The sequence below is a fragment of the Drosophila takahashii genome, chromosome 3R (genome assembly GCF_030179915.1).
Source record: "Drosophila takahashii strain IR98-3 E-12201 chromosome 3R, DtakHiC1v2, whole genome shotgun sequence".
In the NCBI taxonomy this organism is placed as follows: Eukaryota; Metazoa; Arthropoda; class Insecta; order Diptera; family Drosophilidae; genus Drosophila; species Drosophila takahashii.
In genome coordinates this window covers 22,811,364-22,831,146 of record NC_091681.1, presented here as the reverse complement: position 1 = coordinate 22,831,146, position 19,783 = coordinate 22,811,364, and the positions used below count along the sequence as shown (strand labels likewise).

Sequence of the window (19,783 nt, the reverse complement as noted above, 5' to 3'; positions counted from 1 at the left end):
CACTGATTTTGATATTCTTCGTTGGTCTAGAAACAAGAGTCTTAAAAATATTCACAGAAAAAATAAAATTGAAGTAAGCTCATCATGCCCATGATATGTACATCAAAATTTTGAGTTTTAAAATTTAAGGTTCTTTATGATTTTTGGATCCATTTTTCGGTTTTTTCAAAATTTGTTTAGATCAGTAAAGTATTCGATTATGGGGGATTCTGCCGATGTAAAATCGGATATAATAAGCCAAGTCATAGTACCCCCAATACCAAAACTCGGCGACTCCCATCTGTACTGGATGTGGCGAATGCTCATTAAGTCATATCTGGCTGCTATAGGACTTTGGTCCCGAGACCTTCCGAAAGAGGTAAAAGGAATAATTATATAGCTGTTGTTTTAAGCAATACTTCTCCATTTTTAGAGCCCCCACACAAAGTTTGTACTCTTGAGCACCTTAGAAATATGGGTTTTAAGAAAGGAGTATGATGTCATGACCAGCAGGGCTATTTTCGAAGATCTTGAATATCGATATGCTGCCGGTGCTAGCCGAAACACATCAGTGGATAGCATTTTATAAAAAACGCGCATGTTCCAGTTCCAGTTATAAAGATTGCATTTCTTAAATGTTCCTTGGATATAGTATTTAAACCTTTCCAATTCGACGGCACCAATCTATCGTAATACTCTAAATTAAAAGTGTTTTGTAATAAAATCTAAATTCCGTAAAAACTGTGTTTTATTTACATGGTACAAGGTAACTGTGGTATATAGTTAATATAAATATAAAAACCTTTCCTACGCTCTGGTAACAGGATTAAACTGCTTTCAATATAAAAGAATTTTAAAATTTCAAATAACCGAGAGCCCGGGAAATATTTGATATGGGCCCACAGGGTGATTCGAGTTACGGGAACTTGCCAGGGCTGCATGGATGACTTTTCGAGGCGTTAGTGTGTTCCTACGACCGACGCGCTAGTACATTTCCCCACTTTTGACAAATCGCTCAATAAAAACAAATCAACTTTTTTAACAGAAGCAAGATTATTTCAAACTAAAACCTCACAGCGCTGGGCAAATAAAATTCACAAGTCTCATAACAAAATTATCATCAATTCTTAGTTATTCTCAGCCCAGAACCCAGAAACATCCCTCAAAATGACACGTAAGTAGGGGCATTTCATGGAGCCATTTTGTTGGTGGTCCGCTAGTCATTAAATATGTGGAATGGTATCTATTCGAGTGAATGGCCAGGAAATGGGTTCACCTTCCTCTGGGAACCCCCTCTGGAATTAGGGGACCACGATATAGGGGCTGGCTAATCTCCCCCACAGGAGATCCCACGGTAATGCGACTTTAGAGCAGGCAAAATCGATGGGGTCGACTTTAGGACATGTGAGCGCCTCTAACCTCTCTGTGATCAATAGATTATGTAGATCACACTTGGCACGCGCGACTGACTAGCCAGGTGACACGTATTAACTAATTTAAATGTGATTTACTTTTTAGGCGGCAACCAACGCGACCTGGCCCGCCAGAAGAACCAGAAGAAGCAGGCGGATGCCACCAAGGGAAAGCGAACCGATAACCTCACCGTGGAGCAGAGGAAGGCCAGGTGAGTAATAGCTATACCTCCGTATATTATAGGACTCCCCCTATATCATATATCATATATTCAATCCCCAGGGACGCTGAGGTAATGCGCGAGAAGCAGAAAAAGAAGGAGGACGCCGCTGCCGCCGCCGGCACAAGCAAATAGTTGACCCACTGGCCTTGCAGAGATCCGGACTCCGGATGCAAAGCCAGACAGGTTAGGCACATAGTCAGTCGTTCGTCAGCCAAGACCCCGATTCGCCCCAGGATTTAGGATAGTCGACCACGTGGTTAAATTGTACAAGAAGCAACCAAACACAAAAAACGATAATTGTCAACATTTCAACGCTCTGCAACTACGCATAGATATTACCGGGCTGTACAGCACGCGACATAGCAATAGCAACACATAGGTGCCACCCAAGGACTTCTATTCGGTTCCGGTTTTCGTTCTCTTTCATTTTGCGATGCTGCCTGCTGTACGTTAATTAAGTACTGTAACTTCTTATTTCTCCACCTACCTGACTAAATTATTTACTGTAATGTATATATATAAATTTTCAAATAAAACATAATATGCAGCCGCCAGAAAGACTCGATTATGTATTATTGTGCTTAAAGAAAATATATATATAGATTATGGCACACAATGAGAGTCGATTGGTGCCGATTTGTAAGCGAAACTAACGAAACCCTTTTATAGTCATGTTGAGAAAGATGGGCGCCGAAGAGAGAGATACAAAGATTGATGTTCGCATAACCCCAGAGCAATCCCCATAAGTATAGTTCAATGATGTTAAATATAAACCCCAAATCGAAACTCCTGGATTATTAATAGGTCGCTGGATAACTAAGCCTTTCGGAGAGATCTTCAATGCAACCCGATTGCCGAAGAAATTTGCATACAATAGGAGACAGATAGAAATGGCATGATTTGATAAATATGAAAGTAGCTGCACGCCATGGATTGGCCCACAAAACTCTAGCCTAGATGCCAATAAGTCGCAGGCTAGCCTTTGCCTTTTACAGTAGAAATGGCCAAAAACTTGGCCACTAACGACTAGGAAATGCACTGAGGAAAACATCTTGTACTTTTGTGAGAGCTAACTTGGTTGTTGGGATGTTATTTACGATTAAATTTCAATGATTTTATGGTATTTTGTTTGTTCATTTAAATAAATTGTAAGTGTTCAAGAAATCTAGAGTTTTACGATGTCATGGTAGTCTGTAGGGATTGCCAGTAAAAAGTATGGGTACATTTTGAAACTGTCATATTTATAAGAAGATTCAGATTTCAAAATATAGAGGATAAGTCTTTTTTGATAGATATAATAATAAGTTAGGCATTAAAAGATACTCTTTTTTGAATTTGCCTCAGTGCAGTAGCCGATCCATGGCCAAAAAAGGCAGATGGCGTGCCGAGGAATCTATAGCTAGCATCTCGCGCTGCTCCAAGCCGGGAAACGCGGATGTCAAGCCCAAGTAATGAGAATGTCTAATGATTTGTTTGGCTTGGCTAGTGCAAAGCACTGTAGCTCCGATCGCCAGACCATTGTTTGACCAAGTGTTTGATAACTTCATGCCGGAACGGAACAGCAGTCCAACAAAACAATCTCCTAACTGGTTTCTGATGTCGGAGAAAGCTCCTCGACAGCCGCACAAAAGCTGTCTTAGCTAAAAACAGCGCCTAAGTTTGAGAACTTTTCGTGGCCAAGAACGAGCGGAAAAGTCAACAAACGCAAACGCTCGCAGATGAGAGCAAAATCGCGATCGCGGGCTGGCTCTCTAGGCAGCGGCAGCAGCCCGCGTTTTCAGTCGCTTCGTGAAACCCGCCGCACTCACATCGAAATCGCGCGCAAGTCGTCACGGAATCGCCTCAAAACGCAACGCACTGCGAGCCAATATCCCATATCAAATACTAATTAATTGCGAGTGCGAATCAAATTGATTTCCCTGTCTGCGCGTATTGCAGTTTGTCAGCAAATCAAAAAAAAAAGAAAATAATAGAAAGTGTAAGTGAATTTGGCTGGTGGCCAGGTGCCAAGAGGCTGACATTATCAGCGGAGAAATGCAGGCGGTTGGCAGGCGATTGGGCGGAAAAGTAAACGATGGGGAGATCAATCGATCGCCGTCGCATGCAAATCGAGTGATAAACGATCGCCTCGAAATTGAAATAACAGGCGAGCAGCTGGCCCCCGGAGGTGGATATGCATATATGTGTGATCGAGCACAGAAGTGTTTTTTCAGGGGGGAGGAGGAGGAGGAAGGGAGGCCCCAGTAGCCAGAGACCTATCTATAATGTGTAGCCAGTTCCCCGACTTGAGGCGCGCTTGCTGCTCGTCTGCCTTGCGGTTGTGCCGTTGTGTGTGCTTATTTATACAAAATATATATTCAATTTCATTTAGCTGTCGCTGCTGGCTGTCCAGCCATTTCAATATTCAAATGATCGCCGAACCCCAGACTGATACTTTTCTGAGCTCCCGTACAAAGGCTGCGGTAGGGTTGAAAATCCGCAGCATATGAATTAATGGGGAAACAATAATGCAACTGTTTGTTTGCCTTCGTGATCGCTGACCCAATTGGCTGAGAAAATATGGCTGAATGAAAGCAAAGTCGGTCTGTTTGCAGGCTATATATGCGACTATATAGGCGATGCACTGGGTGATGTCAGAATTTCCAGCTGACATTGAAAGTCTGCGATCGCCGACAACCTGCAAGCCTTCTTCTGCCTTTTAGGACGTCGATCTCAAGTTGAACAGGTGGCGGGGTTAGGGATAAGTAGGCCATCGTATCGAGAGTCCCGGAGTGCGGGGGCGTATACGTAATTTATGCCTGGCCTACGTTTCAGTTGAGCCACATTTTGGCTATTCTCCTCAGTTGCGAACCATAAAAATCACATTCGAAGCCAAATGAAAGAGTCGAGTGATGAATTTCAAGTGGCCACTCCTCCGGGGAAGTAATTAATAAGGGAAATTAACGGATCCCGGTTCGAAATCCCCCCATTTGGCAAAGTTCAGTGACGCGCATCCATTTGGAAGCAGTGAAAAATGAACAATGTGAAGGTTACTCAATTTACAAGGCAAAAGATAATGCCAGAGAATATATGAGACAAATAAAAAACACACATTCTGGCAGAATAAACGAAGGCGTTCGCGCACCTACGCCAAATGAAATGGCACAGTGGCGCCGAAATCTTGGCCAACAGGTGCTGAAAATGTTTAGAGGGGAGTATCTCCCATTTGTTGACCCCAGATTGTGAGAGCGGTTCCAAAAGTTCTACTGCTTTGTTGATTTTCTAGATTTCTAGATCTCCCCGCCGAATGCTCGCGACCTTGCGAGCTATTTATAAGTGTTTCGTGTTTCGTGTTTTTCGTTTTCTATTCGAACGCCTTATAAATGAATCACTTTGATGGGCTATCTCTTTATGAGTTAACTTTCGCTTGGCTGGGAAAGATCCTCGAGAATTAAGTTTTTGAACGCATTCAATGTCGCCTCTCTGACATTGAAAATCGTACGTTAAGCGTTGACAGAATATGAAGCCGAATCGAAAAGTATCTCGTGGATGCGCACATTTGTATCTTTCGTATGAAGAGATACGCCGCTGCCTCTTGTAATTACACAATCTCGATCGGCAAATGAAAACTTCAAAGGCTGCAATTGAGTTTGCAGCTGCAACGGTTTTAATTGATTTATATGGCAAGTCGAGTGATTGAAAGCAGCCGAGAAAAAAGGCAATTTGACAAAAAATCAAGAAATCAAAAAGACAAAAGTCAAGTGGGAGCAGGAATAGCAGAAGTTGGATAAATAAATAAAAACCAAAAATGCCCCGTGCTTTGGACGTGTCAAATTTGGTAGAACGATTTCTACCGGTTTCAAATGGGCCCAAAAATGAGAAAAAAACCTGACTCGGCCATGCAGGCGAGCTCCCACTTTCTGCCGAAGATTGTGGATTGAGCAATTTCCAGCCACATCGCAGATACGATACGGAATACAGAATACCGAATGCCTTTGTCTCCTCGATATCTTTTGTGTGTGGCGCAAAAAGTAGCGCAGAAAAATGTCAAACTTAATTACGCGTTGAAGCGCAAACTAATTGTTGAGTGCTTTTTGCGGGGTTCAGCGGGTAGCAGGGTCACTAAAGTTCGAGTAGCGATAAAGTCAACAAATGCCAAAGCCGAGAATAATTGGCTTTGCGGCCCACTATAGCGGATAAATGCCGAAAACAATATCGTAGTTGTCAGATACAAAAGCTGGACACGCGCTCATTGCACACGAAAATTACAATTTGCCTGTGGATTGAACCAATTTTCCATGAGCATACAGCCAATAGCAATTGACATGATTTATATGGACAATATTTTCACTTCGATGGCCTAGGCAAATGGGTCAGCGATTGATTAATGGCTTACGATAAATGTTTTCAACATTTTATTATATGTATCCACTTGGAAAGCACTTAAGTTGAATTGAATATTTTAATAATATTTAATGGGGCTTTCATAATTGTATACCTTTGTCAAAATAACATACCAGTTTAAATCTTTTCTTATTAATATTATGTTATAAAATATTATTGAAGCTATAAAACCACTGCTCTTTCTGGAACCTTTTACTTTTAAAATATTTATGTATTCCATAAATTAGAATATTTTTAATGTATTCTGTTTAATATTTCCTATTATTATTTTATTTTGTAACCAAATAACCAGACTATTTAAATCACTGTTTTTTTGTGTTCCTTTTCCCCGGCTTACATTTTCTGGAACCTTTTACTTTTTAAATATTTATGTATTCCAAAAATTACCATACCACAAAACTGCAGGTTTTTGGAAAGCTCTTGCCCAGTTCTTCTGCATTTGTGTGTTGACAGTCTGCACCTTTCACATTGGGCAGCATCCGACACACTCGTACACCCACTCCGTCACCCCGTCACACCGAAACCCAAAGAAACTCCATCAACCTACAGATACTGAGTGCAATGACAACTGCGTCCAGTTGCACTTGTCAAGACTCGCGCACTTTCCCAGTCTCCAAGCCTACGTCAAGTGGAGGCACGAATTCCTCGGAAAGAGTCGCCCACGCCTTGGCTTGAACTTGACTCCGAGAGCTATGGATCACGCCCATTTAGTAATAGTAATTCCACTTGGTGTGAGGCGAGCGGAAGTCAACGTCAGCATTTGATGAGTTCATGCGAATATTAACGCCATTAAGCATGTGAGTGGGTAGATCGTCTCTATATCGAATTCCCATCCGCCATTCCCCTGATATTACGCAGTCCAACTGTTCGTATCTCGAGTATCTCTACTTTGTTCCCCTAACCAGGTCAAAACCTATCGCATTGCGGGCCAGAAAGTAACTCAAGATGGCAAAGCCATAGAAACCAGACAAATGCCTCTGGAGGTCTGTGGCCAATTGATGGAGCATTTATAAACAGACGCAAACGTGGAGATCGCTCGAGTAAAACCCGTGCGAAACGCGTGAAAAACGGCATGTTAATGCGCCATATGTCCGGTTTATCAGCCCCGCCGGCTTGTGACGAAACTATAAAAAGTTTTTAAATGCCTTACAGAGAGGAGAATGCGATGTGATCTTTGGCACGCTCCCCTTTTTCCGCCGCCCCTGCCCTGATAATTGCGCAATTTGTATAGCACTTCTGTTGGCCAGATTCTTTGCATCTTTTCGCTGTTTCTCGTTTGCTTTTTGTGTGAGGTGTGAAACTCAGCGGAAATGGTCTTTCCATACAAATAGTACTTTTATCTGTATCTGCTGACTGAACTTTAGCTGTGCGCCAAAAGCCTTTTCCCAGGCAGCTTAGTCTTTCTATGATGACTCAAAGCGTTTCCATGTAAGACAAGACGTTTTGGCGTGTGATTATCTCATCAAGACCGCCGCGAGCCACATGTACACATGAGATATATCCCCCAATGGATGCAAACCAGCTGCAGCGGCATTTGCAAGTGCCGACATGCGCCACATCAATCCAATCCGCAGCCGGGAACCGAGGCACGTTAAGCGTTTGATTAATTTAATGACAATGCCCGGTGGCGCTATTTCGCCGTTTGGATGGGTGCAACCCATAGAAAGATACGATCGTGTGCACATGCGCATGCGCGGATGATATCAACTTTCCCAAACTGGCCATCCACTGCCATTTCCAAGCTCACATCCCTACGGATAAGCAACGATTTATTACTCATTCGATCCGTTGATTTATTTTAAAGCTTTGCTAAATATAAATCTTACGTTCCCTCGGATGTTTCACGTTTTCTGACCATTGTTTTCTTCGTTCCTTCTATTTTTAAAGCAGATTTCTTTTATAAACATTTTTAATCGTCTGCTTGACGTCACAACTGGTCAAACTTTTGGATATTTATGTTTGGTTTCTTTGTCTTTACTTTTGCAATTGCCAGGGCGGTCAGTGTGGGCAAGTTTAAGTTCTATAAATATTTTCGTTTCATTTAGAAACCGAAAATAATGGAGAAATAGGAATTAAGCTATGTATATTAGGTGAACGATGGTATAAATATAATTTCATTTATTTATCTATACAAGTAAACTGTATCTCAAATAAATTGACAACGTTGTCTGTAATTTGTAGACTCTTCTGAATTTTAATTTAAATAACCTTTTTTGAGCAAACCGATAAAAATGATAAATGAAATAATTGATTAAAGGAAAGGGAGGGTAGTCATAACAAGACCATAACAATCTTAAAAATTCAGAAAAAAACGTTATAATAATCGTTATATTTATAATTTATTTCCAGCTAGTAATCCCAATACAGAGCTGCCAAAATGCCGAAACCTCTATTAAGCTCGTGCTGCCTGTGTCAGTCGACCCGGAATGGATCCGTTATTTCGGGCATCCTGGCAATCATCCTGTCGATCATTACCATCGTGGTGATCTTCACGACACGAGTCCACTTCAAAACGATAATCTTTGACTTTATCCCCAATGACATCGTTAAGATAATCCTCGTTATCAATTTGTGCATGACTATCTTGATATCGCTGCTTATGATCGTGGGTGCTCTAAAGGTGAGTTGTCGCTAAAAATCTTTGAATGACAGGCAATAATTTAACTTACTTTGCAGCGGAACCACTATCTTATGGTTCCCTGGGTGGTCCTCGGCATTATGATTGCCATCGGTCTGCTGATCTCCGTCATCTACACGGGCGTCGTTTTCTTCATTGATGGCTATGTGCTGACGGGAGTCCTCTGGCTGATCTTCGGCCTAATTTTCTGCGGTAAGTGCACTTTTCCATGGGACGTGAAAAGTGGAGGGGAAAAAGCTATTTTTCCATGTGCGGTTTTCAGCACCGGATGGCGGTTATTGCGAGCCGTTTTTAATTTATAGACGCATTTATCATACGATGATTGCCCGTGCGCTGAAAGCAGAAGTGCCGGCGCCCAAGGCTAGGAGTTTTCACAGGGGATTGCCGGGTGGGTGGTGCAAGCAAATGAGGCGCGAAGTGGCCATTTGTACAACTGCCAACTTTCTGTTGGTCTTTAGTGAAATGAGAACGTGGGGCGAAGCAGAGCTACCTTTTTAGTCAAGCCATGCGACCATTAACTTGAGTATAAAAAAAAAATTGTTTAAAATTTAAACAACTCCATGAGCAGTAAAAAAATTAATCAGCTATAGAGTGTGTAAAATTTGAAATTACAATTTGTATTTTAGAGTGATTAAATCTCTTTTTTGATGTACAAAAAAGAGAACCAGAGAAAGAACATGAACTTCTTCCAAACCTATTTCATTTTTTATTTTTACGACCCGACGATCGATCAGATAAAGTAATAAAGTTGTTTGATAGTGATCAAGAATTTACATTAAAATACATGGCCGGTTTGTAAAAGAAGAAATAATAGCAGACTTTTGTGCACTATAAATTTTGAATTGAATTAAATACTCAAAATATAAAATGTATAAATCCCCCCAACCAAAAACGTTATCTACTTATTTATATGATGACCATTTATTTCCCACTTTCAGCAATTATGACGTACTGCTGGTGCGTGGTCTACAGTGAATACGCCAACTTGTCAGAGGAGAACGAGCGCGGCCGTTACAACAAACAGCCTTATCGCCGCTAAGGATCTCCAGGATCACTACTCATCAAAATTTGCATTCTAGAAGCAGACTTTCACGCCCAGACATCTTCATCCTAGCTTCTTATGTTCGTTTTTAGTAATTATGTCTAACTAATAATTGTAATTTAGTTGAGGCGAGCCAGCCCTTCGCTCACATCGAATTTACGCGGCCCGCGGCAGTAAGTGCAATGGAATTATGTATTTAACATTTAAATAAAACTTTAATCCAGATATTTTGTGAATTTCTGTTGTAATTTGTACGTAATACTTGTAATTGTGAATGAGGAGGTCAAGAACCGAAAAAGATTAACACGTGGAAAATAAAAACAAACTGTTTATTTATCAACCGTTTGAGAGCACGAGGTCTTGTGTGTTTGTTGTTTTTTATTTCAAAATATATGTTTTTTCTTTAGGTATATATAGTTATATTCAATTCTCTCAAAGTCTATCAAAATTGTAAATTAACTAAAAATATGGATGTGTAGGGGGGCGTTTCATGTGGTTGTTGTTTTAGCTAAGTGGGCGTGTTCCATGTAACTACACAAGTAACTAGATTGAGCTCTACAGCTCGCCGTGCGAGTACTTGGGCTTCAGCTCCTCGATGCGCTTGATGAAGTCGCCCTTCTCCAGACAGCCATCACAGCTCTCGTCCCAGTCGTTGAGGATTTTCTTCAGGTCGCGCACCTTCAGCTTCTTCAGGTCCACGCTCTTCAGATCGATTTGTTTCTCTGGAAAGGACATAAAATCGATGAGGAAATGTTCATGTAAGGTCTTTAGCGAAAGGGCAGTGACAGAGAAGAATAATATTACGTTAGAATGGTAATGACTCATAAGAATTCAGCAAAAGTTCTTAACGAATTTTAATTGGAGTTCATATATAAACTTTTGTTCTTTAGGCCTAGTACTCACTTCAATCGAAAAGCCAACAAAATGAAAATCTCCATACAAAGGTTTGATCACAAAATTTTCCACCTGTCATTTTTGTATAGAAATTTTCGTTTCGTTACCTTTTTAATTGAAGTGAGTACTAGGCTTAACTGAGAACAATTTGAGATACGAGTATACAGAGAGACAAATTCATCTTATTTAACAGTTGAATAAATATTAAAATTCTAAAATGACAGTTACGTTGCTGAAAGAATAAGTAGCAATTATTATTATCTCTTGAGACAAATTATAGAGTTAATCCTGATTTAATATTACATATTTACATATCAGAAGGATACAAAAAAGATTATGAAGGATTAGATTAGAATGACTTTCCTCTCAGTCTGTGTAAGTATTTAGTATATATAGTATATTTACAATCTCCTATTTTCTTTCACTGCCCTGCGGGACACTATATTTACCATAGCGAAGATCGCAGATCTGCGCGTCCTTCTTCTTCAGCTTCTCGCAGACTTTCTCGGCGGGCATGGACCAACTGAGGGGTTTGCTCAGCTCGTTGAGGATGCCGGTGGCCGATTCCTCGAGGCCTCCAAGGTAGTAGCACTGCATGGAAATAACGCATACGTGTATCATTTTTTCCCATGGGGAGGAGAGGAGGGGCGGCACTTGTTTGCCGGCTACTCACGAATCTGTGCTCCTTGTTCTTCTGCGCCTTGCAGAACTTCTTGAACTCGGTTTCGATCAGTTTGTAGTCCTTCTTGGTGGCATCGTCCAGGGAGTCTGCGAACCGCCTCACCGTCTTGATGCAAACTACAAAGCCGAAGAGTGGAGCCCGGTGAAAATCTGTTCCAGAACATCTTAACCACTTACGTGGCCAATCACCTACCTTCACAATCCTCCTCTTTTAGAGCCCACGTCGTGGTGGCCAACGTCGCCAGGACCACTACCACTGCCATCATGTACCACGTCCTCATTTTGTCGTTTATTTAACTGTGCTGGCGCTGACTTTAATTAACTAAACTGAGTTCTCCGCCTGCGATTTTGATTTTGTTCCAATGAATTGTTAGCGTTAGGTGGCCTTAAAGGTGGGAACTAAACGATAGGCCGGGGTATCGATAAAAGTACTCGTTTATCGGCGGGGCGAGCCACGTTTTCAAACTCACAGCGGACTGAACTGGTCCCACTGCGCCGGCAGAGAAATGCTCTCTCTTCTGCACTCTCTTTTTGGGGTCCCGAATGGAATTTGCTCGCTAACAGGTGTGGGGGATCACTCGGCTGCTTTTGGGCTCTTCGGTTCCCCCAGAAGTATTTCTTCTCAGTTTTCGATAACGCGCCAAGACGAACGGAACAGGGCAACGGGTTTTATAACCAAGTAAAAGCTGAACAAATATGCACTCGCACGTACTTTACCCGTGACGTCGTGGGCTCAAATCCTCCTCGAGTTCCCTTAAAATAGCCGCCTCTTCGTGTAACCCCCAACAGTATTGACCAAGTCGGCCAGGTGCTAACTACCCGCCGGTTATTAGAGTTGCTGTAACCGTTGGCAACACGGCCACAGCAAAGTTATTTACACTTTACCGGATATAATTTGCAATTACATACCCGCCTAAAAATAAACCCGAAACAAAGTGGAAAATTTAAAAACACAACCTTCGAGATGCCTGATGTAAAGTTCCTTTCCGTTCTGCCCACGAATGCCAGTTCCTCGGATCGAGTCAATAGGCTGTCCATTAGCGGTAGCCTCCTCCAGAATCCCCAGCAGTAAGTCGGAATATCCTGGGATTCTTAAAACTTTAAGAAAATCGATTAGCCATTTCCTGCTGAAATGGGCTCTTTGCGTGCAGAAAATATAGTGCCTTAAAAAAGTGTATGTGACCCGATTAGACGAAATTCTCACAACCTAGCGAACGATTTATGGCGCACACATGAAACATACAAATGGGCTATGAAATTTAATTAATTTATGCTAGTTCCCCAGTTGTGTTCCTAGGAAATTCCAAAGCCCATTTATAAGTTGTGAGGTATTTGAGCGATAAGGTGATGATCGCAGACAATAAAGCAATCTTTGGCATTTATCAGTGGTCGTAGTCGTCTGGTTTTACTGTATCAATTCCACAATTTATGACATCACCAGACAGAAATTAAATCAGACACGCGCGCTGAAGATGCCGGCTACGAAGAAAAGAAAACAACAAAAGGCGTAACGAATGGTAATGATGAGGGCGAGAAGAAGTATTGTATTGGATGGTGGGAAGTTCGTTAATCAGCTTATGAATAGTTAAATGATCTCAATAAATCAGAACCATCGTTACATCACTCTGGAATCCGGGTTCTTGATTGAACAACTGTATGAACAACTACGATAGCTGAAGACCTTGTATTCCTTATCTTTTACCATGATCGATAAGGTACTAGTAGCTTCTGATATGTGTCATAAGCAATTTCTTGCTACTTGGATACTTGAAGTTTTTAAACTGAAATAGGGATTATATTTAAAGGGAATTTTCAAAACAATTGTGACTAACGAATGAGCATACCTCAAAAACTAGAATTCCATTCCTTAAATTCGTTGGACGTTTTCGCGACGATTCACTACGTCTGGGAGCTCCGGTCCCCAAAAAAAACTTGTCAAGCAGCCATGTGCCATTCAAACAAGTACGATGACTAAGCTATTGTTTGGGGGGGTCAAACATTCAACTAGCTACGTCATTAGCACAAATGTGTGATAAGTTATAGTCGTAACGTTCCTATGAGGGGTTTCAGACTTCTTAAATCTTTTCAAGCACGTAAAAGCCTATCTTTCTTAGTAATTTAGATTAATCTTTATTTCCTCTCTCTTGACACCTCTGATAAATACATAATTTATTAATGTTGACAATGTTTATTAGCTTCTTGTTATAATCTTGATAGACATACATATCATTTAGAAATAAATTACTCAGATCATTAACTCCTAGATGGGATGTTAAAATTTCCTTATCATATTTTATTCTTTTATCTTTTATTCTTTCTTAATTATTTAGATTTAATCTTTATTTCCTCATTCTTGACACCTCTGATAAATACATAATTTATTAATGTTGACTTTGTTTATTAGCTTCTTGTTATAATCTTGATAGACATACATATAATTCTGTAATAAATTACTAAGATCATTAACACCTAGATGCTAAAATTTCCTTATCATCCACAGATTCTCGGTGAACTTTGTCAACAGTACGGACTGCACGGACAACATCACCTATCACTTCAAGGTGATTATCCCCACGCAGACGATTGTGGAGAACTACAAGCGGAACGGCGAGTGGAGCAGCCTGCAAAAGGATACCGAACTGAACATCTTCGACGGTACAGGCGTTAGCGATAAGAACCCCGATATGACACAGAGCTTTGTCCGCTTAATGTCCGAAATTGACGAGGCGCTCCAACTTTCATCCACAGAGACCTCGTTTTGCCTTGAATTCGTCTTCGACTACCCCAATTCCATGATGCTTGTTTACCAGGGCAGGGAACTGGGCCACAATTTCATAACCAAGTACGAGACCCTCTTTTCCCTCACCGACATCCAGGCGGTACAGGTGTGGGGCGATGTGCAGAAGGTCAACCAGTATGCCCTGAGCTACAACTGATAGGAAGTTGATCAAGATCCAATATCCAAAATCCCCCAGGTAGCTGGTCATTTTCTCCTATTTAATGTTTAGTTCCATCGCTTAGTCTGAAGTTCGGTGGCTGGGCACCCTTAGTCCTAACACTGCACGATCCTAAACCCCTCACCTTTAGTTCTAACTAAAGTAGTTTGTTCGATTTCGCACCCCATCTACATTATTGTGCCGTAGTATTGACCTGCTTTCACTCTTTCTTCGTTTGTTAATCTTTGTTAACTAGGTCTAAAGAGCTTTTTCTTGAAAAATGATATTAAAACATTACTTGATAAATTTAACTGATTCGTAGATTAGTTCGACGATCCTATTTATTTTATTTCGAAAAAAATTAACATATTTATTGACTTTTTATTACCTTGCCTACCGATCAAATTTATTTTTGCAGTATTTTCTGTTATTATTGCAAAAATACTTCTTATTTTAATTGGAACGATTTTATTTGCTGATTTTGATTGTTTGTGATCACTTTTCCCTCTTGCCTAGAAATTCAATTTTTTAAACCTCCTGAGTATCCTGTGACATAACTACAGATCTTACCTTTTGTCGTAGTTGCTGATTATTCCTTCGTTGATTTTAATTGTTAGTTGTTAGGCCAAAGAATTTTAAGTATTCCTTGCTTGCTGAAGTCTTCCATTTAGATTTTGAACGTAATTGTAAGCTTTCCATGTAATACCCACATACATATACCACGCCAAGTATTAAAAGTTGCATTGCTTTTTCCTTAATTAAATGCGTAATCACGAAAATTCATCGGAATTGGTTTTCTTTAATGCTAATAAAATTATATTCGGAAACCGTTGGGAAACGTGCTTGTATTTGTTTTCCATTCATTCGTTCGCATGGTAGAGTTAGAATTACGAGCTTTTTCGGAAATCTTTCAGAAATCTGGCCGACCATTGGATTAACCGTATGATATTCATACTTTCAGCGGGGAAAGCCTTACCAAAAATAATCACGTAAACATTGGGGCCTGCCCGCCTGCCATCTGCTTTATAGCGCCACAAAAATGAAGGCTCCAATGCAATACCAAACGAAATACACACAACACTATTTGCCATAAATTACACATTATATTTATTTTTGCAATGGAATCATTCTTTTCACCCAAAAAAGGTATTTTACCATCAATTGTTTTCAGCTTGTACATATAATAGATACACAGATATTTACAATGCCTTACGATAGGAAACTTTACACTGACACTCTCTTTAGGGGGTTTATCCTAATCTAACTGCTGCGATTCACAGACTAAAATAAATTAAGGAAATAAAGGAAACGTGAAAACACGCTTCAAACGAATTATAAATAATATTGCACAAAGAAAAAGTAAGAGGTAAACTAAACGAAAACTAAAAGCAATAAGGAACTGGCGACCAGGAGGTGGAATAGACCGCGGACTAGGACACGAGGTAAAATGGAGTACTTCTCGCGCTTTCAGATTAATTTTGCTTGGCTGCTGGTGCGCTGGGATTCTGGAACTGGGAAAAGCCCAGCTGCACGTAGTTGGCCAGAGATGCGGGCATATTGGAGTCGGGTGCTTGGGTGATCGTTATTGTGTTTCCGGCCAGATCCTGGGTGGTCACCACATGCATGATCTGCGCCGGCTGTGATTGACTTTGCGTTGGCTGCTGCTGCGGATTGCGTTGTGGTTTGATTTCGTAGACCGCCTTGGGGAAAATATTGAAAAGTATTAGTAGTTACAAGCTTAAGGGGTTATATACCTTTTTGAGCGAAAAAATTGAGGGAACTTTGGATTTTTTTTCAGGTGTGTAGCAATTGTTTTATGAAACTGAAGTTAATTTTTATTGATAGTACATGTTTTTATCGAAACAACAAGCGTTTGATCTTGAAAATATATGAAAAATTTACAAAGTTATGGCAATTCTCTCGGAACCCTTTTTTTTTATAGCGGTTTGCGGTGCACAAGAACTATTTGATCGATCTTCTTCATTTTTTTTGCCTAATTATTCGTTATGATTGTGCCGAGTTCGTGAACGATTCAGTTTTTATGCGTTAATTTTGATTTCGCAGAAAAAAAATTTTTAATAAAATTTTTAATACTCGAAAATTCAACTTTTTGGAAAAATTTTTACTGTATGCAGAAAAAAGCAAATATTCTTGAAAATAATCGTTCACGAACTCGGCACAATCAATACGAATAATTATGCAAACAAATGAAGAAGATCGAGCAAATAGTTCTTGTGCACCGCAAACCGCTATAAAAAAAAGGGTTCCGAGAGAATTGCCATAACTTTGTAAATTATTCATATATTTTCAAGATCAAACGCTTGTTGTTTCGATAAAAACATGTACTATCAATAAATAATAACTTCAGTTTCATAAAATAATTGCTACACACCTAAAAAAAAATCCAAAGTTCCCTCCATTTTTTCGCTCAAAAAGGTATATAACCCCTTAAGGCGGATTAATAACTCACCTTATTGGGGACCTGACCATTGCTACGGACAGGAGCAGGAGCAGGAGTGGCCGCAGGAGGAGCAGTGGAGGCAGGAGCTGCACTCTCCGGTCGAACTTTCTTGTGCATTTCCCGATGCTTCTCGTAATGCAGCTTGGTGGCGAAATTCTTGTTGCAAACATCGCAGCAGTAAAGCGTTTCGTTGGCCGGCTGCGTGTGAATACTGTTGAGAAGAAATATTTAATTGTTATTAAATAAGAAATTAAGGATACAAATAACAATGATTCACCGCTTATGCTTATTGAGGTTGTCCTTTCGCGAGAAGGGCTTCTTGCACACCTCGCAGGTGTACATCTTCTGGCCCGAGTGGGAGATCAAGTGCCGCGACAGGTGCTCCTTGCGGCTGAAGGTCTTGTCGCAGCCCTCCTCCGAGCACTTGAAGGGTCGCAGGCCCGCGTGCAGCTTCACGTGCTGGGTGAGATGCTCTTTCTTCTTGAACTCACGCTTGCAGGTGGGGCAAACGAGAACAGCGGTTAGGGGTCGCAGCAACGCATCGGAGGTCGCAGTGGAGGTCGCATTCTCCCCTTCCTGATTGGGCGAGGGCAGAATCTGTTGCGGTGGCCGCGCTGGCTTAGCCTTTTCCTGATTTTCAGGTGGCTTGCGCACGATCTTCTTGTGCTGTGCCGCCAGCGGTGGCGGCTGTGCTTGATTCAGTGCGGGAACGGGCAAAGGAATGGGCTGAGCTGGAGCAGGAGGAGGTGAAGGCTTTGTTTGCGGCTTGGTCGCTGCCTGCATTGAGATTCGACTGATGGTAATATTCTGCTTGTTCAGCACGGGCAGCTTGGCGGGAGTGGCTGCTGGAGCCGGTGCTGCTGCTGCTGCTGGCGCCGAAACGGGCTGTTTGGCCACCTTGGTGATGGTTGTATTCGAGGAGAGTCGCTGCATAGCAGCCGTTGTCTGCTGAGGGGCTGCTACAGTGGCTGCTGCGGTGGGCTGCTGTTGCTTCACCTGCGGTTGCTGCTTTGCCTGCGCCATCAGCCGCTTAAACTCGTTGGTGGACGGGCTACTGCTTCCTCCTGAAGGCGAGGCCACTGGAGTTTTGCTCTTTGGCGAAGCCATCTGTCTTTGCTTTGGCGGGGGAGTCTTGAAGGTAGGCGCCTCCTTGCTGCTCGTGGGCGTACTAGGAGTAGTCGGTATATTGGTCACATTCCTTATCACCAACTGCGGATTGGTGGTGCTGGTCTGCGGAGATCTTATGATTTGCTGAGAGGTCACTTGTGCCGTATTCGGCAGTTGAGTAAGCGGTTGTTGCTGCTGGACAGGCGGCGGAGGCTGTGGCGGCGCCAGAAACTGATTTTGCGCCACAGTCGTGCCCTGAAAGCTGCTCCCCGGGTTTCCCAGCGTCTGCGGTGTCAGCTGCAGAGTGGCTGGAATCGACGTGGGTGTCAGCTGCATGATCGGCTGACCGTCGGCGGTGGCCAGCTGGGGCTGCAGCTTCATCTGTACTTGGTAGGTGGTGGGCAGCACTAGGTTTTTGGTGTCTATATGCGCCACGATCTGCTGATCCGAGTTCTCGTCCCGTATGGTGATGGGCAGAAAGCACTTGTTCGGTGAGAGCAGATTGGGAGTGGACTGCGGAGCCGCCAGGCTAGAGAGCAGCGCGGCGGCATTAAACTGTGGCTGGGCAGGCGCTGCCGAAGCATTCGTTACTCCTCCTCCACCGGGCATCAACTGCAGCTGAATCTGCGGCTGGCTTCCTGCAAACTGCGGCAGCGAGGTGGTGAATTGGGGCGTCGCCTGCGAGGAGAGCACAAAGTTTAGCTTGGGCTTCTTGCTATCGCCCGGATTGGCGGCATCCTCCTGGGCGGCGGCGGAGAACTGAGTTGTGGCCTGCAGCTGGTTGGTGAGTTGCTGCAGCTGCTGCTGCAGTTGTAGCTGCTGAATCTGCTGCCAAAGCGGCTGCAGTTGATCCCCCAGTTGCGGCTGTAGCTGCAACTGAGGAGTGTTTATGGTAGTCGTCACCGTGGGCGGTTGCAGAGGAGGTGGCTGCTGGGGTTTGGGTGGTGAAACGGCCTCCTTCTTGCCCAGCGGCGTTATTTTGATGTCTGGCTTCAGGCGGATGAACTCCTCCAGGGCACTAAAGGAAAGAAAAGAGAACTACTTAGTAAAGAGTCGCAGGAGCAGGGTTCTGCCCACTCACCTCTGCCTCTCGCTTTTGACCTGCACCTCCGGCAGTTGCTGCTGCACCCCGTTGTCCACCGTGATGGTGTACTGCTGCTGGGGCTGCATGCCCACCGCCTGGATGATGCTGTTCAGCAGATTCCCGGACTGCTGAGACCCACCAGTGGCAACTGGCGCCGCCTGCGCCACGCTGAGACTCTTGCCGGTCTCGTCGATGGCATCCCGGATATAAAGCTTATCGCTGCTCGGCGCTGGTCGAATGTTGAGGCAGTTGCTCAGCATCGTCTGCGAATTGCGACAAGTGGCGCGAAGGCCGTGGATCTGCTCCACTTGCTGCACGCACTGGGCGCAGACCACCTTGGGCAAACGATCCTTTTCATCGATCTAAAACAGAAGAGGAACTATTAGCCAAAGGTTATACCAGTTTAATTTAAGATTACAAACCTGCAGCGAGAGGCACTCGAGGATCTTGTGGCTCAGGTTCTTGGCGCGTCCCTCGGGCGAGTAGATGTTCGTCTTGTGGTCGCTGCTGTCCGTGCAGATGCGGCACAGGTCGTAGTAGTTGATGCAGCGGACGTTGCTTCCGGCCGCAGCCATTTTCCAGGTGGCTCAGTGCTTGGCAAAATGCTATTTACGTTTGCTTTATTGCACATGCAAATATTTGTTGTTTTTTTCTCGACTGTCTGAATGGGTGAATGGCGACGCTTACTGCTAGAGGTGGCACTGCAGTTGCATCCCAGCTCGGGGCGAATGGCGATAGTGCAACGAAACTATCGGATGCAGGTAAACAAAACAAATTTCAGGAAAAATGTTTAAATTATTAAGTAATTCATTAAATTTAGATAAAAACAATGCAAAATCATCTTATATTAAAAGTTATTTAACTATTTAGTTACACCTCTAGCACTGTACCCTAACTATCGATAACGCCCTTCAATAGATTTCCCCTACTCACGCCAACGGT

General features: G+C 42.7%; 6 protein-coding genes across 10 annotated transcripts; 4 read left to right on the top strand and 2 right to left on the bottom strand.

The window, feature by feature from the left end:
- Positions 1-98: 98 nt before the first annotated feature.
- On the top strand, positions 99-720 carry LOC108062375 (uncharacterized). Its single transcript, XM_017149015.3, has 2 exons — positions 99-358; positions 413-720. Exons 1-2 carry the CDS (start codon positions 137-139, stop codon positions 566-568), a joined length of 378 nt encoding a protein of 125 aa, XP_017004504.2. The 5' UTR covers positions 99-136; the 3' UTR covers positions 569-720.
- Positions 721-970: 250 nt separating this feature from the next.
- Positions 971-2,733, top strand: LOC108062349 (putative SERF-like protein). The gene is made up of 5 exons (XM_017148964.3): positions 971-1,153; positions 1,498-1,603; positions 1,675-2,060; positions 2,285-2,361; positions 2,420-2,733. Exons 1-3 carry the CDS (start codon positions 1,147-1,149, stop codon positions 1,745-1,747), a joined length of 186 nt encoding a protein of 61 aa, XP_017004453.1. The 5' UTR covers positions 971-1,146; the 3' UTR covers positions 1,748-2,060; positions 2,285-2,361; positions 2,420-2,733.
- Positions 2,734-3,390: 657 nt separating this feature from the next.
- Positions 3,391-10,031, top strand: LOC108062402 (uncharacterized). Of its 2 annotated transcripts, none has more exons than XM_017149064.3 (4): positions 3,391-3,593; positions 8,352-8,618; positions 8,675-8,828; positions 9,575-10,031. In XM_017149064.3, exons 2-4 carry the CDS (start codon positions 8,376-8,378, stop codon positions 9,673-9,675), a joined length of 498 nt encoding a protein of 165 aa, XP_017004553.2. In that variant the 5' UTR covers positions 3,391-3,593; positions 8,352-8,375; the 3' UTR covers positions 9,676-10,031. The 2 variants fall into 2 exon arrangements, with proteins under 2 accessions (XP_017004553.2, XP_017004552.2); XM_017149063.3 differs by having other exon boundaries at positions 8,348-8,618.
- Manf (mesencephalic astrocyte-derived neurotrophic factor) lies at positions 9,994-11,648 on the bottom strand. Its single transcript, XM_017149060.3, has 4 exons — positions 11,447-11,648; positions 11,246-11,370; positions 11,022-11,163; positions 9,994-10,400 (listed from the first exon to the last, which is right to left on the bottom strand). The coding sequence occupies exons 1-4, from the start codon at positions 11,532-11,534 to the stop codon at positions 10,234-10,236; spliced, it is 522 nt and encodes a 173-aa protein (XP_017004549.2). The 5' UTR covers positions 11,535-11,648; the 3' UTR covers positions 9,994-10,233.
- A 222-nt stretch (positions 11,649-11,870) lies between these two features.
- Positions 11,871-15,287, top strand: LOC108062399 (uncharacterized). Of its 4 annotated transcripts, XM_070217857.1 has the most exons (4): positions 11,875-12,321; positions 13,754-13,908; positions 14,002-14,228; positions 15,104-15,279. In XM_070217857.1, the coding sequence occupies exons 1-3, from the start codon at positions 12,218-12,220 to the stop codon at positions 14,187-14,189; spliced, it is 447 nt and encodes a 148-aa protein (XP_070073958.1). In that variant the 5' UTR covers positions 11,875-12,217; the 3' UTR covers positions 14,190-14,228; positions 15,104-15,279. The 4 variants fall into 4 exon arrangements, with proteins under 4 accessions (XP_017004546.2, XP_070073957.1, XP_017004545.2 ...); XM_017149057.3 differs by having other exon boundaries at positions 11,871-12,321; positions 13,754-14,228; positions 15,151-15,287; XM_017149056.3 differs by having other exon boundaries at positions 11,872-12,321; positions 13,754-14,228.
- On the bottom strand, positions 15,273-19,507 carry pad (poils au dos). Its single transcript, XM_017149055.3, has 5 exons — positions 19,264-19,507; positions 18,839-19,203; positions 16,928-18,775; positions 16,660-16,861; positions 15,273-15,889 (listed from the first exon to the last, which is right to left on the bottom strand). Exons 1-5 carry the CDS (start codon positions 19,414-19,416, stop codon positions 15,662-15,664), a joined length of 2,796 nt encoding a protein of 931 aa, XP_017004544.2. The 5' UTR covers positions 19,417-19,507; the 3' UTR covers positions 15,273-15,661.
- Positions 19,508-19,783: the final 276 nt, after the last annotated feature.

What these genes read in the sequence shown, in the direction of transcription:
- LOC108062402 (XM_017149064.3), top strand. Translation starts at nt 8,376, where the DNA reads ATGCCGAAACCTCTATTAAGCTCGTGCTGCCTGTGTCAGTCGACCCGG. An exon ending in TGATCGTGGGTGCTCTAAAG is followed by an intron (nt 8,619 to 8,674) that starts GTGAGTTGTCGC and finishes CTTACTTTGCAG; the next exon opens with CGGAACCACTATCTTATGGT. An exon ending in CTTCGGCCTAATTTTCTGCG is followed by an intron (nt 8,829 to 9,574) that starts GTAAGTGCACTT and finishes TCCCACTTTCAG; the next exon opens with CAATTATGACGTACTGCTGG.
- Manf (XM_017149060.3), bottom strand. Translation starts at nt 11,534, where the DNA reads ATGAGGACGTGGTACATGATGGCAGTGGTAGTGGTCCTGGCGACGTTG. An exon ending in AAAAGAGGAGGATTGTGAAG is followed by an intron (nt 11,371 to 11,446) that starts GTAGGTGATTGG and finishes TCGGCTTTGTAG; the next exon opens with TTTGCATCAAGACGGTGAGG. An exon ending in AGAACAAGGAGCACAGATTC is followed by an intron (nt 11,164 to 11,245) that starts GTGAGTAGCCGG and finishes ATTTCCATGCAG; the next exon opens with TGCTACTACCTTGGAGGCCT.
- LOC108062349 (XM_017148964.3), top strand. An exon ending in GTGGAGCAGAGGAAGGCCAG is followed by an intron (nt 1,604 to 1,674) that starts GTGAGTAATAGC and finishes TTCAATCCCCAG; the next exon opens with GGACGCTGAGGTAATGCGCG.
- LOC108062399 (XM_017149057.3), top strand. Translation starts at nt 12,218, where the DNA reads ATGCCTGATGTAAAGTTCCTTTCCGTTCTGCCCACGAATGCCAGTTCC. An exon ending in CTCCTCCAGAATCCCCAGCA is followed by an intron (nt 12,322 to 13,753) that starts GTAAGTCGGAAT and finishes TATCATCCACAG; the next exon opens with ATTCTCGGTGAACTTTGTCA.
- LOC108062375 (XM_017149015.3), top strand. Translation starts at nt 137, where the DNA reads ATGATTTTTGGATCCATTTTTCGGTTTTTTCAAAATTTGTTTAGATCA. An exon ending in CCCGAGACCTTCCGAAAGAG is followed by an intron (nt 359 to 412) that starts GTAAAAGGAATA and finishes CTCCATTTTTAG; the next exon opens with AGCCCCCACACAAAGTTTGT.
- pad (XM_017149055.3), bottom strand. Translation starts at nt 19,416, where the DNA reads ATGGCTGCGGCCGGAAGCAACGTCCGCTGCATCAACTACTACGACCTG. An exon ending in TCGAGTGCCTCTCGCTGCAG is followed by an intron (nt 19,204 to 19,263) that starts GTTTGTAATCTT and finishes CTTCTGTTTTAG; the next exon opens with ATCGATGAAAAGGATCGTTT. An exon ending in ATGGTCAGGTCCCCAATAAG is followed by an intron (nt 15,890 to 16,659) that starts GTGAGTTATTAA and finishes ATTTTCCCCAAG; the next exon opens with GCGGTCTACGAAATCAAACC.